Source organism: Tachysurus vachellii, chromosome 10 (assembly GCF_030014155.1).
Source record: "Tachysurus vachellii isolate PV-2020 chromosome 10, HZAU_Pvac_v1, whole genome shotgun sequence".
Lineage (NCBI taxonomy): Eukaryota > Metazoa > Chordata > Actinopteri > Siluriformes > Bagridae > Tachysurus > Tachysurus vachellii.
In genome coordinates, this window is record NC_083469.1 from 10482383 (window position 1) to 10500238 (window position 17856).

At 38.1% G+C, this 17856-nt stretch overlaps 2 protein-coding genes across 2 annotated transcripts; both read left to right on the top strand.

Annotated features, from left to right (window-relative positions):
- The first annotated feature begins 2 nt into the window (after nt 1-2).
- Nucleotides 3-4944, top strand: fcf1 (FCF1 rRNA-processing protein). The gene is made up of 8 exons (XM_060879328.1): nt 3-98; nt 2602-2666; nt 2799-2870; nt 2977-3125; nt 3211-3283; nt 4003-4090; nt 4197-4291; nt 4732-4944. The coding sequence occupies exons 1-8, from the start codon at nt 96-98 to the stop codon at nt 4778-4780; spliced, it is 594 nt and encodes a 197-aa protein (XP_060735311.1). The 5' UTR covers nt 3-95; the 3' UTR covers nt 4781-4944.
- A 616-nt stretch (nt 4945-5560) lies between these two features.
- Nucleotides 5561-15812, top strand: vash1 (vasohibin 1). The gene is made up of 7 exons (XM_060879677.1): nt 5561-6452; nt 8650-8738; nt 9245-9301; nt 10624-10698; nt 11198-11579; nt 13302-13411; nt 14608-15812. The coding sequence occupies exons 1-7, from the start codon at nt 6102-6104 to the stop codon at nt 14678-14680; spliced, it is 1137 nt and encodes a 378-aa protein (XP_060735660.1). The 5' UTR covers nt 5561-6101; the 3' UTR covers nt 14681-15812.
- Nucleotides 15813-17856: the final 2044 nt, after the last annotated feature.

Consider the following 17856-nt stretch of genomic DNA (forward strand, 5'->3'; position numbering starts at 1 on the left):
TTTTTGATGACGTCAAAACACCGACGACTCGTTTTGTCGACAACACACGAGGGTTTTCGATCTAAGTTGTGTTTTTCAGCAGCAAATAAAAAAAAATGGTAAGAGTTTATTCGATGTTGTTCAACACTTCGGACATAAATTGAATTAATACTGTTTCTGCGTTATTATACGGATTACAAATTTTTTTTTGATAATGTTCAAAAAACTAAACTGTGCTAACTAGTTAGCTGTTTGCTAAATAGCTGAAATGAATGATTGTGATGTTGCTTGAGATTATTTTTATTGTCACACAGCAGTGTTGGTGAATTCCACTGGACTACAAACTGTTTACATTGTCCTGTAAAAGGACATTGTTTACATTTATATGGTTTACTGTCCAGAGTCTCTCACATGAGGATGAGGTTCAATTCAGAGCCAGAATTCTTCATCATATCTCAGGGATGTTTTTCTTTTCCACCATCACCTCAAGCTTGCTCAGTAGAGATAGATGTTACAGATAAATACTAACATCATGTGAAACATTCGTTTTTACTGTTTTTATACTTCTGCAGAGCTGCTCTGAGATATTGTCTATTGATAAAGTACATAACAAATAAATTCAATAAAAATTGAGATTGGTACAGTTCAACAACACAGCTAACAATAAAGTACATTATTAATGTGAGTACATTTACAGCATTAAGCAGATGCCCTTATCCAGAAGGACTTGCACATTTTTTATGCACTTTTTATACAACTGAGCAATTGAGGGTTAAGGGTCTTGCTCAGGGGCCCAACAGTGGCAGCTTGGTGGTCGTAGGAATCGAACTCACAACCTTCCGATTGGTAGCCCAACACCTTAACCACTAGGCTACCACATCCCTGAGTACGTATCGGGCCGAAGAGTGTGTGCAAGTGTTTAAACTATACAGACACGTTTAAAGCAATAGCAGCAGTAGTGGTTGAAGTAGATGTGCAATGACAAGTCAAGAAGCTTTTAACAAGTCAAGAAGCTTTTATTTTAATGTTTCTCCAGGATCATGGTGCTACATAAAATAAAGACAGAGCTATAAGGACTTAGTAAGTAAGTCTAGATACATAAAGTGCAACTGTACAACCTGGTGCAAACAGTGCAGGACAAGACAAAAAGACAGACAAGACAGTGCAGGACAAAAAATACAAGATATTAAACAAAAGCCAATACACAAAAACAGCGCCAACCGCTGTACATATTGTATGTTCAATCAATATTGCATGTGCAGAAAAACTAGAATGAACACAGTATTGTAGCAGCAGTTACATGAGGTAATGAAAAGTATTGTGCAAAACAGCAATCGACTGAAATGTGAGACAGCATGTGCAAAGAGCAAAAACAGCATGTAAACAGTTTGATGGATGTATATTGAAAGAGTGTGTATTTGGTGAAGGTCTGTGCAGTCCATACAGTTGATTGTGTGTGTTGTGTGTGTATTGTGTGTGTTGTGCTTGATACAGTTCAATTCAGTTATTAAGGAGTCTGATGGCTTGTAGAAAGAAATTGTTACACAGTCTGGTTGTGAGGGGCCGAATGCTTCGGTACCTTTTTCCTTATGGGACTATACATTAGCTATAGTACTGTACTATCTATATGCTATAGTACTGTAAATGCTGAGAATAAAGCCTCTGAATAACCTCTCTGCTGTTGGTGAATTATACAAACTTAAATATCATTTACATGACATGAAACTGTTCAAATGCAGTAGAAGTCACAGCTTCTACAGACTGCCAATAGACCTGGTTTATATTTATATCACATAGCAGAGATATGAGCCATAGGAAGCTTAGTTAGCATTCTCTTAGTTCTGAACATCCATCAGAGCATCTATGTTAATCAGGTTTGTTTATAACCAGTCATGTACTTTATTCTCTGTTATCTGTTGATGAATGATTCAGTTGTTATTATATGTTTATTCATGCATCAACTCGAGAACCCACTGTAGCACAACTTGGGTAAAGCAGGACTGGCTACTCAGGGTTGTGAATAAGTCTTATGATTAAATAAATATTTGCTTGAGCGCATTCAATTGTTTTATAGTGACTTCTTAAAGATGTGAAATTTCACATCACTATGGTTAGAAAGAAACTTGTGTGAATCCACCAGGAGATTGTAAAGACATGAAATACGATGCGTACTGGGTGGGATTGGGAATCAGAGGATATCTTTCAGATTTTGTGCTTTTTTTTTCAGCTGGATGTATTGGATGTCCAAGCATTGATTTAATTATTTTTATCTTATTATTTTTGAGGTCTTGTTCAAGTTTGTTGAAAGAGGCTCTCAGGTTGCTTTGGACAGTTGTGAAGTAGAACTCAGCAGCTCTAGACCTCTCCACATATCTGAGGAAGTGGAGTCTCTTTTAGACATTCTTGATGATGATGATGATTTCCTCTGCACAGATAGAAGCTCACTTAAGTTTGTGTTAGTTATTGGTTGATTGCCAATACTAATGGTCTGTTTGTGATTGAAGGTTTTTTTAAAGTATAATATGTGATTTGATATTAAACTATAATCTCCATGCATGTGGCAGTTTACAGATGAAACAGATTCAAGCATTAAACTTTTGGATATTTTCTTCTCATTATCAGGGGAAACAGAAGAAGCAGAAATATGCTGTGATGAAAAAGATGATAAGCTTAAAGGATCAAAGAATGTAAGTAATGGAATTATAGTGCATTCATCCCACAAAAGAGCATATGTAGCCATGTGTGAAATAGTACAATGACACTAAAGCATCATGCCAATGCAAAATCGAATAATCGAGAATGATTTTTCTGTTATCAAGAAAGGAGAAGGATCGACAAAAAACAGTGAAAAAGAAGAAAGTAGATCCATCAGCCATCACAGAACGTGAAGTGTAAGAACGGTTGAGGTTTATTTCTCTGTCCATGTTGCTTAAAATATTCTTCGATGTATCCGCATTGAGTACGGACTCAAGTGACGCACTGTGTTTATCACCGCAGGCCAAAATATCCATCATGTATGTTCTTCCAGTACAACACACAGCTTGGTCCTCCCTATCACATCCTCGTGGACACAAACTTCATCAACTTCTCCATTAAGGCCAAACTTGATTTGGTTCAGTCAATGATGGACTGCCTCTACGCCAAATGTGAGTGATCACTGACTTTTTTTCAGCCTGACTAACCGAGTGCATTGAACTCATACGTGCATTGTGTTGTGTTTGTTCTCTTCAGGTATTCCTTGCATCACAGATTGTGTCATGGCTGAGCTTGAGAAACTTGGGATGAAATACAGAGTTGCATTGAGGTAACAACATGCATTCAGACTTTCTTCAACTCTTTTACCTAACAAAATATTGCACAGTTAATAAAGGTATATCTGGCATGTACGTATACATGCCGTGTCAACATTGTTACGTACGCATACCTCGGCTCTTTATTCACTGCGTACTTTATAACAAAAAATAAAAAAATGGTTGACTGCAATATAGATGTATCCAAGAACATCCTCACTATATGTGTATGTTTTCATATTTTATGGAAATGTTATTTCGTCAAATGTCAGAATATGATATCGAGTGGATGATATCGAGTTCATTAAGTTAATTATAAACCTAAATTTTAAATAATTTCTTAAAGCATCGCGTAATCATTGCTGTCCGAGGTATTGAGTCATTTTCTTTGACAGCAGTGTTATCTGCCATTTAAGACTAATCATTAATGAATGTATGAAATGTCATGTAAGAAAGATCAGAGATCTCTGGAGTAAGAGCTTTTATAACAGTCAGTAAGGGCAGTCAGTCGCAGAACAGAGAAGAGTATGTTTTCTGGTTGGATTCTCTAGTAACATGACAAACTGTGCCTTTTTTTTGTCTCATGCTTAAATGTATTTGCCTTGTTTTAGACTTCAATATAATCAACGTTTAACGGCCACAACGCTGTGATATTAAGGAATGTGTAAGATTTTTAATACAACCAGAAGGTTTTGGGGATTTTTTTTCACTGTCATTTGTCTTTTCTTTGTAGAATAGCCAAAGACCCTCGTTTTGATCGCTTGCCATGCTCACATAAGGGAACATATGCTGATGACTGCTTAGTACAAAGAGTAACTCAGGTAATACAGCATTGCCATCTGTCAGTTGATCTACATCTTGGGTTACAAAGATATTACCTGAATTGAATAGTGGCATTTAATATCCTTCCTTCATCTTCCTCACTAGCATAAGTGTTATATTGTGGCCACAGTGGACAGAGATCTGAAAAGGAGAATCCGGAAGATCCCAGGAGTCCCAATCATGTACATTTCTAATCACAGGTGATCAAGCAAACAAATGCCTGCACTACATTTTTTTTTTCCATTTTCTTTTTTCCCTTATGAACCTGATTGTCTGGGGAGGAAAAAATTAAAATGCATCATTAGAAGCAGTTGTTGCAGTTGGGCAGTAGAGGGCGTATACTTCATTACTGAATTCTGCTCTGAGTACTAGAAATGTTTTTAAGTAAAATAAGAAATCGTATTAACTGAGAGTGCACTGTTGAACAACATAACTGAACCTTTTAAAAAATATAAAATATTCAATAGACACATTTTAATGCTCTGTGTGCTTGAGCTCTCAGGATGAAGTGATGTTTTTTGCAGTTTGTGATTGGAATTTTAATCCAATTATATTTAATCCAATGCAAATAAATGCTAATTTTATATTAAATATTACATTATATTAAACTTAAAATTTTTAACTTTCTTTTCCTCAACAGGTATAACATTGAACGAATGGCAGATGATTACGGTGCACCAAGATTATAGTAAAGTAATGATGGAAGTGATCAACATTTTTCTTTCTTTTTTTTTTTTTTAATTCTGTAATAAACCAGAAAATTGTATTCTCAAGTAATTCAACATTTTGTTTTTAATTTATATTATTTTTTTTGCACATTTGGCTTTTCCATGAATTTTCGTCTTTTTTTTTTTTCCCTCTGTACAAGTCAATTATTTGGATAAATAAAAATGTAATAATGTGAATAAGTGGCCTGTGTGTTTATGAAATGAATATCGTGTGTAGATTTCTGTCTGAGGTCATGACCAATTTAACACTGACATTTATTAACCAATCATGGCCTAAGGGCCTGTAAGAATATTCCGCAATAAAACGGTAATAAAATTGTTCTTGCATGAAATACCAATCTAGGCATAAACAATAATTAATTGTGGCACTCTTAAGATCTAAAAAAAAATTACATAAAGATATTTTCTGCGTTGTTAGTAAATGATTATAATTGTTAATAAGATAGTGTTTGCAGAGACTGTTATGATGTTGCTTATTTTATACACCATATCTGATACAGATCTAAGGATCAAGTCACTCAGTGCAGGCTTAATTAGGAGGAGACATTAAGGCTGCAGGATCTGGATGAACTCCGAATAGACCATTAATCGATACGTAATGCACTACACAGCCTGCAGAGACCGTTATTTCACACCCTAGATAGTGCACCTAAATAGGAAATAGGGAGCCGCTTTAAGATTCGGCTCATTGTGAGCCATTTAACCCGCGCATGCGCAGTAGAGAGGTCTGGGAGTGTCTAGGAGACGTTCACTGTACCCGGCGTTACACCGGCGCTAGTGTCTGGTTAACGGGTTACTGACTCAAGGTTTAATAACAGTGGCCTGTGTGGGAAAATACGGAAATATGTCTGGGACGATGTAACAAGACACTTGTGTGAGAGAAATTGACACTGAGTAGTTTATTGTACAGATGGAGATGAACTGAACCGACCTCCGGGAACCGACTCACCGGTATTTAGTGTCTGTTGTGTAGCTTTTTGTCTTCGCTTCCAGACACTTTTTCTGCCTTTTTCTAACGTGTTTCATTTATTAAACACTGAAATCTTTTGCGTTCTTTTTCGTAGCGTATTATTTAATAAGCGGATATCAAAAATATGTGCTGTTTTTTCAACGTTTTTTTCAACAAATAGCTATTTTTTAAATTTTTGTTGATAAAATACTTCTTTATTTTTTCTACATATGTTCAAGTCGTTTTTAAATATGGAAGGTTGTTTATGCAGATCTTAATTTAAGCAGTTGATGATCCAGGTAACAACACCAGGTGTGTTGTTATGAGCCCTAGATGCCAGTCACGTGCTGTGGGCGTGTCCATCACTGTGCGTCTCCTAGGAGACTGATGGACAAATCAGGAATCGGCATCTGCCTAAATCAGCCACAGTGCAAGTCAAAGGTCACTGAGGTCCCAATGCTGAGGACTGCCTTGAGTCTGGAGGGTGTGGAGGAGAGGGATGAGGAGCAGGAGGATGATGGTGAGGAAGATCTGAGAGATGGATTGATTCCGTTCATTGTGAATCGTGGAGGATTACCAGTGAATGAAGATACTTGGGAGCAGATGTGGAGACATGTGACCCGGATTCACCCAGATGGAGCAGGAGTGGAGAAGAAGATTCGAGGAGCCACAGACCTGCCCAAGGTCAATATTCCTCTATACCTATTCATTCAGTATATAAAAACACATCCATTTTTTTTGTGAGTCTTTCTTTTGAACTTTTTCTACATCTGCTATAATTGAATAAGAATCAGAATCAGAATGTGTTTGTGTCATACGCTTCCTGTACACAACAACAACAACAACAACAATGCAGACAATAAAGATAAGATGAGAATACCAAAAAAATACACACGTAAATACAAATAGACAAAAAAAAGTGAAAAATAAAGTCATATGGACTCTTGTGCTATAGATGATAGAATGGAATGGAATAGAATGAGATGCAGCGATGTACTAGGATGGAGGTGGTAAATCAATCTAAGATTATTGCATGTTATTATTGCGTAATAGTGGGAAGGTTTAACTGTTCATGAGGTAGATTGGCTGGGGGAAGAAGCTGTTCTTGTGCTGGTTGTGCTGGTATTTGGGGCTCTGTAGTGACGGCCAGATGGTAAAAGTTAAAAAAGTGGATGACTTGGATGTGAGGGATCCAGAGTGATTTTCTGAGCACTTTTCCTCACTCTGGATATATACATTTCTTGGAGGGTGGGCAGGGGAACAGCAATAATCCTTTCAGGAGTCCCAATCGTTCTCTGTAGTCTTCTGATGTCTGCTTTTGTAGCTGAGCTAAACCAGACCATGTGCAGGGCCATCACTTTATGCACTGCAGTTACACCATTGTTCTTCCCTGGTTTGATCCTGAGCTTGGCTTGCTGCCTGGGCAGTGTTTTGCATGTCTCTTCATGCCTGTGTGGGTTTCCTCAAGGTTTTCTTGTTTCCTTCTACCTCCCAAAAATGTGCATGATAACACCATGCCTCTCAAGTGTTAGTGTTTAACAGTGTGTCCCCGTGTTTGTGTTCTTGTCGCCGTGTTTGTGTGCATCCTCGTCACTGTGTGCGTGCACCTCCTTGTCCCTGTGTGTGTCCTCGTCCCCGTGTGCGTGTGCCTCCTCGTCCCCGTGTGTGTCCACGCCCTCGTCCCCGTGTGTGTCCACGTCCCCGTGTGTGTCCACGTCCCCGTGTGTGTCCACGTCCCCGTGTGTGTCCACATCCCCGTGTGTGTCCTACATATAATCTATTTTTGTCTTCTTTGATATGCATTTTCTTGTAGTCTAAGCAAAAACATCAGCACATATCATTTTCATCTTCATTTAGATATCAGTCACACAGAGCTGTAGTCATTTCCACATGATCAACTGCTGAGAATCCAAAGCTCGCCTGCCGATCTCGAATCTGCACGGCAGATTTCAAATATTCACTCTGTTTCTGCATTCTCTTTGTGTTACAAGTACAAACATGTTTTATTTATTTGAGCTTTAAATGAATGATATTGTAAACATGTATATATTCACAAGCATAATACAGTGTAACCTTGCTCTGTAGCAAGCCACTGCTTTCAAATGGAGAAGTTCAAGCAGGAACAAGGTCAGGAAAATGTATCGGCCATTAACACACAGTACATCACATGAATGTAATGGGAGTCCGATGACAGATTGCTGACTATGCAGCCTGATTGTAACCGGTGTGATGTGAGCTCATAGCTGCTTCTTGGTAGAACGTCATGACATCATGTTTGTTGTATTCATTCATGTTTAAAGGCCTGAAATCCTGACTATAGGATTGCATGTTTAACACACAAATTTTTATTACACATGCACATGGTGATCCCGAAGAACACATTTTTATTCAAATAATAATAAGTTATTCATTCAGACACACCGAGAACTTGTTAGAATATTTGCAAAAGCAAGACATTTTAAACATTGCTGATTCTGATCCGCTTTATATATTGATGATTCTGGAAAAAGTGTCTACAGCCTAGCCAACATAAAGAATATTTAATAATTGCTCTTTTATTAAGTGTTAAAAGTCCCAAAAATGTTAAAGGCTCCATTATGAGCTATCTGTTAAAACAGAACTACGGTGATATTGGCGGGGCAGAAGGTTCAGAAGGTTAGATATGTAGTCTGACAGATTCGCTTCCTTCTAAATGCAGTATCTGTTCCCCATTTCAACGTCCCTTTGTTTGTCATTCCTTTGCAAGTGAGCAATTAGGATTCTTACCATGGGTTTTGCCCTAAACTGTGGATCTGCTGTCAGAGCGATTGGAAAGATATTCTCCAGCAACACTCACTGCACCACCGTGTTGACAGCGTGCTCTATCTCTCTAATCCCACAGATTCCTGTACCTACTGTGCCTACATACCAGCCAACCACCAGTATTCCACAGCGCCTGGAAGCCATACAGAAATACATCAGGGATTTGCAGTATCCTTCTTCCAATCTACAGCGGGAAATTTTTCAAATGCAGTCCACAAATGCTTGCTTTTTATATACATCGTGGCACGTGGTTGACCTCGCAGCTATAGATTCAGACGTAAAAACATCTTGCAAGGTTGCTAGCTTATCATTTGTGTCTTTAAGTGTTCTGTTTGATGTTTAGTTTTTAACGTCAGACAGAGAGAAAGTAGGCCACAGAGACACGATCCAGACACATGAAATATTTACTAGTTGGCTTTAAATAAGAGACCACAATTTACAGTCCGAATCCCAATAATATATATGTTTATTCCTCGTATGTAAACATTTCTATAAACATTTTGAACAAGTGTAAATTTTGTAATATACATGTTCATCTCTTATGTAACTAATGTTGTTTTTTTTCTTCTTTTTTACTTTATTTATTTGAATGCTGTTAGTGTGATTGTCTTTTGAATCTGCCATTTATGGATGACGTGCCTAGAAATATTATTTACTTAACAGTGTTTAACCAGGTACAATCATACAGGAACCCAGTTTTTTGAGATCAAGAAAAGCAGACCTCTCACAGCGTGAGTATCTTGTTTATAACAGTCTCTTAGTCTATATTCACTGTCCACCGATCACATGCCAGCAGCACAAAATCCTATACGTTTTTATTTAACCTTTAACCACGGTAGCGTTGTCGTTCTTGGCCGAAGGGAGTAGAAGCCACCAAGTTTCGGTGTGTTGTGAATTCTGCAATGCTGTCCTGATGACCTCAGTTGTAAATAGTGGTTATTTGAGTTCCTATCAGCTTGACCCATTCTGCCCAGACTTATCTGAGATCTCTTATTAACAAGCCATTTCCACCCACAAAACTGCTGTTCACTGGAAGATGAAGTTTTTTTGCATGTTTTTCACACCATTCATTGTAAACTCTAGAGAGTGAAAATTTTTTTTGTGTGAAAATCCCAGGTGACCAGCAGCTTCTGAAATACTCAAACCAGCCCATCTGCCACAACAATCATGCCACGGTTAAAGTCACAGAGATCACATCCCCCCAAACCCAGATGTTTGATGTGAACATTAACTTATTCTTTTGACCTGTATGCACTGCACTACTGCTACATGATTGGCTGATTAAATAATTGTATGAATGTGCAGCTGTTCTTAATACTGTCACTGCTAAGTGTAATATCAATAAATTAGCAGCTTAAATCTAAATCATGCACTGGTTTTCTGGCGTTATTGGCGCACCAGTATGGTCATGCTAACTAACAGAATCTTGCCGATACAGCTATTCTTCCTGGTAAAAGAAAAATGGTCATGTATGTTGCTTGCATTCTGTCGGACACTCATCTGAGCTGTAACGGAAATTACAAGCAGCCCATGTGAATAGTTTTTTTTAAACATGGTTTCATATCTTTTGTAAATGTCTTGTTCCTGTTACTGTTTCTGGCACCCTGAGAAGCAGACACAGGAAGCAGCTCAGGATGTTTCTGGATTGGCCTGGTTACAATTACATGGTCAGTGACATCAGCTGAAGGAAATTTGATTTCAGCATCACATGACACCGGATGTGTGTGATCAGATCAAAACGTCATAAACAGCAGAGTGCTTTATTTTTAATGGTGCTTATTTTTAAAGTGCTTTATTTTTTTATTTGTCTTGAGTAAGTGCTGCGTCTTGCTCAGGTTCATGGGAAATCACTGGGCATAAGTAGGAACAAACCCAAATACATCCTTGACAAAATGCTAATTCAAAATCAGGACACTGCGCGCGCACACACACATTTAACGTGTTAGTAGGGGTGCATACACAGAGAAATCCCAAGCGAAACTCATTGTTCAGCAAAACAATAGCTTAAGCTGAGCTTGTTGATATTCAATATCAATGTCTGTTACTTCCACAGGTTAATGGACATTGCGAAGGAAATGACCAGAGAATGTTTACCAATCAAGTGTTTGGAGGCTGTAATCCTTGGAATGTATCCTTCACAGCTCATATTCTCATTTTAGTACAATAAAACTTTAATGGAATGATGTTATGTCAACAATACATGGATAAATAGAAATAGTTATTCTTGCCAAACTTCATGCCAAAAGTTAATGTAGAAAAGTTAAAGGAATGAATCTTGTTAAAAAAGAAGTTGTATGGAACATTTACTACTGTGGGGTTAATATTTGCTTCTCTACCTATACTATTCTGTTCAATCTTATTTAAGTGCTATTTTGTGCTATTATATGATTGGTTGTTCATGGTGAGGATTCATGATGTTTTATATAATGTATGCTAACTGTCATGGTCCCAGAATGTTGATGGAAACAAACACCAAAACATTGAGGATGTAACAGTATTATTAACTTAGTTGTATTCCAGACATTTGCTTTAGTACCATTCTGATCAGAGCTACATTTTTAGAAATAAAATTCAAAGCCCACAAACCCACTGAAAGGCTGAATTTCTTAACGTGACCTACACGCCAGTTACCTCACCAACAGTATGCCAACTGTGGAGCGCTTCCCCCTCAGCTTTAAAACTCAGTTCTCAGGGAGCCACTTTCGCCACATTGTGTTGGGGATCCATAGCGCCGGCCGGTTCGGAGCTCTTGGGATCAGCCGGCGTGAGGATCTTATGTTCAAGCCGCTGGAGTACCGCACGCTCGCCGACTTGCTGCAGGAGTTTCAGACTGCCTATCAGGGTTACTGGCACACACTGCGCAAAGTGAAAATCGGCCAGTACGTGTCACATGACCCACACAGCGTGGAACAGATCGACTGGAAGCATTCGGTGTTGGATGTTGAAAAACTGTCAAAAGAGGAGCTGAGGAAGGAGCTGGAGAGGCATACACGTGACATGAGGCTAAAGGTGAGCGAAAAAATCTAAAGTTTGATTCTTATTGTCTCATGGTGTACAGTCCCACAGGTATATATTTGCATTCCCAAATGTCACCAAAACAAATAAACAACAGAGCTCTGTTCAACATTTAGTTTATTTTAGAACAGCACAAACCGGACGTACTGCGCTGCTTCAGCCAAAGTGTAAACACAGATGTGGTGAATAAGTGGCTTTGGGACTTTGTAACAGTGTAGCACTGTGACAATGTGACAGACCGGAGACGTGTTTGCTACAATATCTATTAGAGGGAGGAACAAACCTGGCTTGAGTTTCGGTTGCCTCAGCCACAGTGTAAACACAGCATTGTCAGCCTTGTCTGTGGCTTAGAAAGCTGGAAATTAAACTGACAGTGCAGCAGTAACGACCGTGGTGTACTTGGGAATTACAACAGAATATTTATCTCGTTGTGGCAAAAGTGGCTCTTCCTTTTATCAGGCTTCAGCTGACGTCTGTTAGGCACGCCTGCTTTGCAGTTTGTGTCTCTAATGATGTGTATGTATTAGGGATAGACAAAAAAAGGTCTAAGGCGTTTGCTCAATATTGATATGAAGATTATCGATCACTGAACTGATGCAAATGAAGGTGGTATCGTAAAGCAACGACAATTTCATGTGAATAGTGAACGATCACATTTATTGAGTTTGAATTTGGACCGCTAAAATGCTATAACGTGTTCTGTAACGTATGCTATAATATGTTGCATATGTCACATGCTAATCACAGTATTCAAAACAAAATAGCACCAATATTTTATCTAAACATAAAACATCATCATTAAAAGATGCATATAATAAAATTAGAATTGAATTAATGAATATGATCGATTAATATACCACCACAGCATGATACCAAATGCATCATAAAATGGAAAACAAATTGAAATCTCATAGTTTAATTATTTATTCTGTTGCATAAAAGTAAGGAACCACAGAAAGCTTAGAACTTGGATATGGGTTATTACTAAACAGACGGGAGCAAGGAAGCACCAATAGTTGTAGTGTGCTGAAACGAGCACAAGGAAAAAAGTTGTGTAATCCAAATGGTGCATGTAGCGTGCATATATTTGATCTAAATGCATGCTGACATCATGCCATTTATGCACTCATCATTTCCTAGCAGGGCTTCTTACTGAGCCATCAGTCTAGGAAGCAAAGGAAAGACATCCCTCTCACACAAAATTGCTTTTCCTCTGTTTTGCATTACACACAACTGGGAACATCAACCGATAACTGATTTAATTAAGAAGGTTCTCTCCCTGAATGGACATAATTCCATTAGTGAGGGAAGGATTTTATGTCTGCTCTTCTCCTGATGCCACCTTCAGCACTTTCCCTCTGCTGTTCTCTTGATGTGATCGTGTACATCTGAGCTTGTATGCTGTCCTCCAACACTTTCACTTTTGGAGTGCATGGAGTGCATGGCTGGAGGAGGAAGTATCAAGTGTTCAAAACAGTTCTGCCTTTCTCCAGCCAATGGTGTAAAATACTGATCCAGAATTACTCGAATTGTTAGCAAGGCATCTGTTAATGTTCGTTTTAAAAATCATTACATTTCTCAAGATCTCTGTTTCAACAGAACATGCAATCAATGTTTTCAATCAATGTTTTTGCATAACTGTGTTGTGACATAAGAAGGGTTATGATTGACACAGCAGTCTTAACAGTATTAAATGAAGATCATTATGTTTGGCAGATTGGCAAGCCTGCAAATATTTCCCCCACCAAGGACAGAAAGAAAGACATGGGATCTCCTCTACGTAACCCGGGCAGCCCCATGCGTAAGAACAGCCGTGCTGAGAGGAGGTAATGCTCTGTCTGTCGCAGTGTACACTCATGCACTCATTCTTCATGCACACACATCTATTACTGCTGCCAAATAGTACACAGTGTCAAATAATATGTGACTTTAAACTTCAGATGAGAAGTCAAGGCTGTTTTACAAACAGCACAATGAACACTACAACATCTCTTAAGCTAAAACAACATTAAAACTGGCCAAATTTACAAATTTCACAGCAAGGATAAATAATCAATCATCTATCATTTGTTAGCTTTTCCCAAATTTTGAGAAATAAATGCTATAACTCCAACAATCTTGGATACATTTTCCTCTTATTAATCATATTGGACTCTGATTCTGCCACTCAAGTTTGGCTTCTTGATTCATTTCCTGATTGGATGGTGGCGCTCTGTCACAGTGAAGATTTTGGTACTGGTGTAGGATGTACACTATATGGCCAAAGGTTTGTGGATATCTGACCATCACACCTATATGTGGTCCTTCATCAGACTGTTGCCACAGTTTAAAGCACACAGTTCCATAGAAAATCTTTGTATGATGTACCATTACAATTTGCCTAGGAGCAATGTACCTGTGCACAAAAAGCGATAATGAGGACACAGTTTGCCAGGGTTGGAGTGGAATATCTCGAGTGTCCTGCACAGAGCCCTGACCTTAACCCCACTCAACACTTTTTAGGATGAACTGGAAAGCTGACTGCACTTCAGACCTCCTCACATGACATCAGTGCTGAACTCCACTAATGGTCTTGTGAGCAAAAATCCTCTAGAGGAAATCTAGAGGAAATCTTCCCCTGAAGAGTGGAGGTTATGAGATCAGCCAAGGAAGAATGGGATACTCAAAATGCATGTATGACTGTGATGGTCACATGTCATGCTTTTGGCTATATAGTGTACAGTATGAGTACACACATCATATGTCCGTTTTTCCTAACAGTGCTGAGGTGGAATAAAATGATGATATTCTATAATAGTTGTTTTTACAACATGTTAAAACAAGCAGACAAGTTACCAGAAAGAGATACAAGATCATTCGTGTTAATTAAAATATTACAACTAAAATATTTAGAAATGTTAAGTAACCAAGCATTCCTAGGACAGTAAAGTTAAGAAAAGCTTCTGCTAACCCTAAATTATGAGAGAGTTTCATTTCTGAGCAGTAATCAAATTTCTGTCTCTTTTTTTCTACTTTGCATTAGGCTATCAGTTGAAAAGAAGTCTTTGGATCCAAAACCTCCGGCTGATATGAATGGATACCAGATCAGGGTGTGAGCGAGGTCTCAATGTTTCAACCATACAGTTGACATCAAACGGTCTGGCAGCCAAACTTTTTCTAGGCGGATAAACTGATACAGGAGAAAAACAAGTCTGAAGAAGACATTTTAATGGACAAAAATGTTTTTAAACAAGTGGGACAATACACCATGGCTGAACTGTGTCACAGAATAGTAATAATGTAAAATTGTGCAAACATGCTGCCATGTCACTTTTAACAAATCAGCTAAACGGATCTACTTCAAGCAACAAGTTTTGTAAATACTCGACTGAGTTGTATATTCACTGTACTCCACGACTTAATTGTGTAAATACGGCATTGTGCATACCTGTTTATCTTATTCGTGTTTTTACCCCAACAACGTTTTTAATCCACTCGTCTGGTGCCTTGTAAACACCTCACAATCAAGCCACCCTTCTGTCAGCATGGCTCGCAGGGTTTGATTTGCTCGACACTCATCACGTTTTTCAGATCGTCTGAAGGCAAGCAGCTGCTGGTTACACCAACAATCTGAGACCTCTCTAAACCAAATATAACAGACTTCTATGTGAAGAGGCAAATCCGGCGTATGGTGTCCGTTGCAGCGCTTGCATATTTTTGAAATATTCTGAAGTCCACGCTAAATGGGTCAATTCAAACTTTTTGAATCCACTCTGCAAGGACAGTGGTGCATTTTTCAAAAAGCTGGCGTGTCCTTGTCTCGTGATCCCCACTAATTTTTAAATGACTTCTTACAATACTGTTTTTTTTTAATGTCCAATTTGGCTGCCTTGTATAATACACAAGCAAAGCTGTGCCGTGTAAAACAAGTGTTTTATGTTTTTAATTGTCACAGTGTGTGTGTGGAAGAGTTATCATTTCAAGAAAAACCAAGAACTGAAAATCTCAGACTGTCAGCACACTCTTTTTCCATCGCTTACCTATTTAATTATGGACTGGAATGGTCGGAAAAAAATTGGACTGAAAGTACCAGTGTGGCCAAACATTAGCCTTACCTATCTCCACTATTTAAACAGCCACTGAGTTTTTAATGACTTTTTTGTAATAGAGGTGTTATTTTAAGCACTGAATGCAGATGATGTAGTCTTACTCTTTTTTTTTGTATTAAACATTGACATTTTAACCATTTCCAAATGTAATCGAATATGCTTAGAAAGACAAGATTTGGTTCCTTTTAGCAAAGTAAATATGGAACATCAGTCTGTGAGAAATATGAAGATCTGTTTTTGTTTGAAAGACAGTCACTATTAGACATTACATTTTAAATGCCATAACTCAGAACTTCGCTGAACGCTTATTTGTGTACTTGGTGGTTTGAGATAGAAAAACATAAACCACTGAAAGATCTTTTAGTCACCTCTAAGCTTAACAGACTATACTTAGAGTCAAGCTTTTAAAAGTGCAACAAACCTTTAATTAAGACATCACAGTAGAGAACACACACAGCACTGTGTGTGTTCTGTCTCTTAGCACCTGCTTGCACCATTTTTGTGAGGCACTCAAGCATGGAGCAATGATCAGAGAGTCGGCAGGATATTTCCCTCAGCAAAGTACTAAGAGAGGCTGTGGAAAATGTGGCTGGGCGTTTAGAGAGGAAAAAGCAGCTCTATTGTTTTTGTTTTTTTTTCTCCCCACAATAGAAGCTGTTTGCAATTCTTAAGAACAAAGAAAACTTTGAGATCTACAGCGATCCCACAGCACTCTGTATTCTTTCCTATAAGGAAAATCGGAATGGAGACAAGATACAAACCACACGCTGCACCACTGACGCTCAAATGAGCTCAGCAGCTTCAGTGAATAAACCTGTTTCGATGGACTGAACTGTATGAGACACACTGTATTGCTAAGGAGAGAAGGTCTTACAATATTTAATTAGACTACAAATGCTTTAACGATAACGCACTCCGAGAGAGCCGTTCCATTTAGGAACTTAGTCCTATCAGTATAAGGTACATTCGGCATTTTGTCAGTTAGAAAATATTTCAGTGACAAGACAGCACTTCTCCATTTGTCAGTATTGATTATTTCAAGTCAAAGTCAAGTAAAAAAGCTCTTATTGACATTTCAACCATATATAGCTGTTGCAGTACACAGTGAAATGAGACGTTTCTCCAGGATCATGGTGCTACATAAAACAAAGACAGAGCTAAGGACTTAGTAAGTCCTAGCCACATAAAGTGCAACTGTGCAACGTGGTGCAAACAGTGCAAGACAAGACAAACAAGACAGTGCAGGACATTTTTAGGAACAACAGAGAGAAATTTTGGAGGACAATATAGAGTGTGAGATACAGTAAGCTAGGATTTAGATTGTACAGATTAACCTGTAGAATTGCTGTCCTACTTTAAAAACTCACTAACCCAGAGCTCTTCTTGAACACACACGCTCTACTTTGGGAAATATCTGCTTACACACACGCCAACGACTTCATTACCAACTGCAAATTTTTACTAAAATTTTTCTTTTCAATTACAACTTGTATTTGTCTGTCTTGTCTAAATAACCCCTGATGCCAAAGTTTGCTCTCAAAACAGCAAGGAACAAGAAGATTTAATCAGCATTAGCTGGAGGATAACAACATGAAAACCACTTCTTGGTTTTGTAAAATCTGTCTTATGAAGTTGAAGTTCTTGGATTTGGAGCACTTATTTGGTGAGCAATAAAAGGTTTGTGAAAGCAGTCAGACCGAACAGGGCGCTGAACCTAGTTGAACGCTGAGACACGTGAATAGCTTCCGTGCAGTATTAACGCACCATGGCTGCAGGAATAATGCACTCGTGCTGTGTAACTTCAGTCTGATCCTGAGCCACTGGAGGCAGCCAGAAAATTCACATATTCTAGCCTGCAGTAGAATTGTACTGATTTTCTGCTCTTGTGTTTGAAAAAAAGCAAGGTGTATCAAGTTATTTACTAAATCTGGAGCTATCACAAGTTATATATATATATATATATATATATATATATATATATATATATATATATATATATATATATATATATATACACACATACATACACACACACATACTGTACATAAACACACATAAGCCCTGAATTTCTTAATCAAATCTACACGTTATTTTTTCTTTTGAATGGCACTGTCTTATATCACTATATCACTCTCGCTTTCGGCAGGAGAAAAAAAAAAACATTGCAACACAATAATACTATA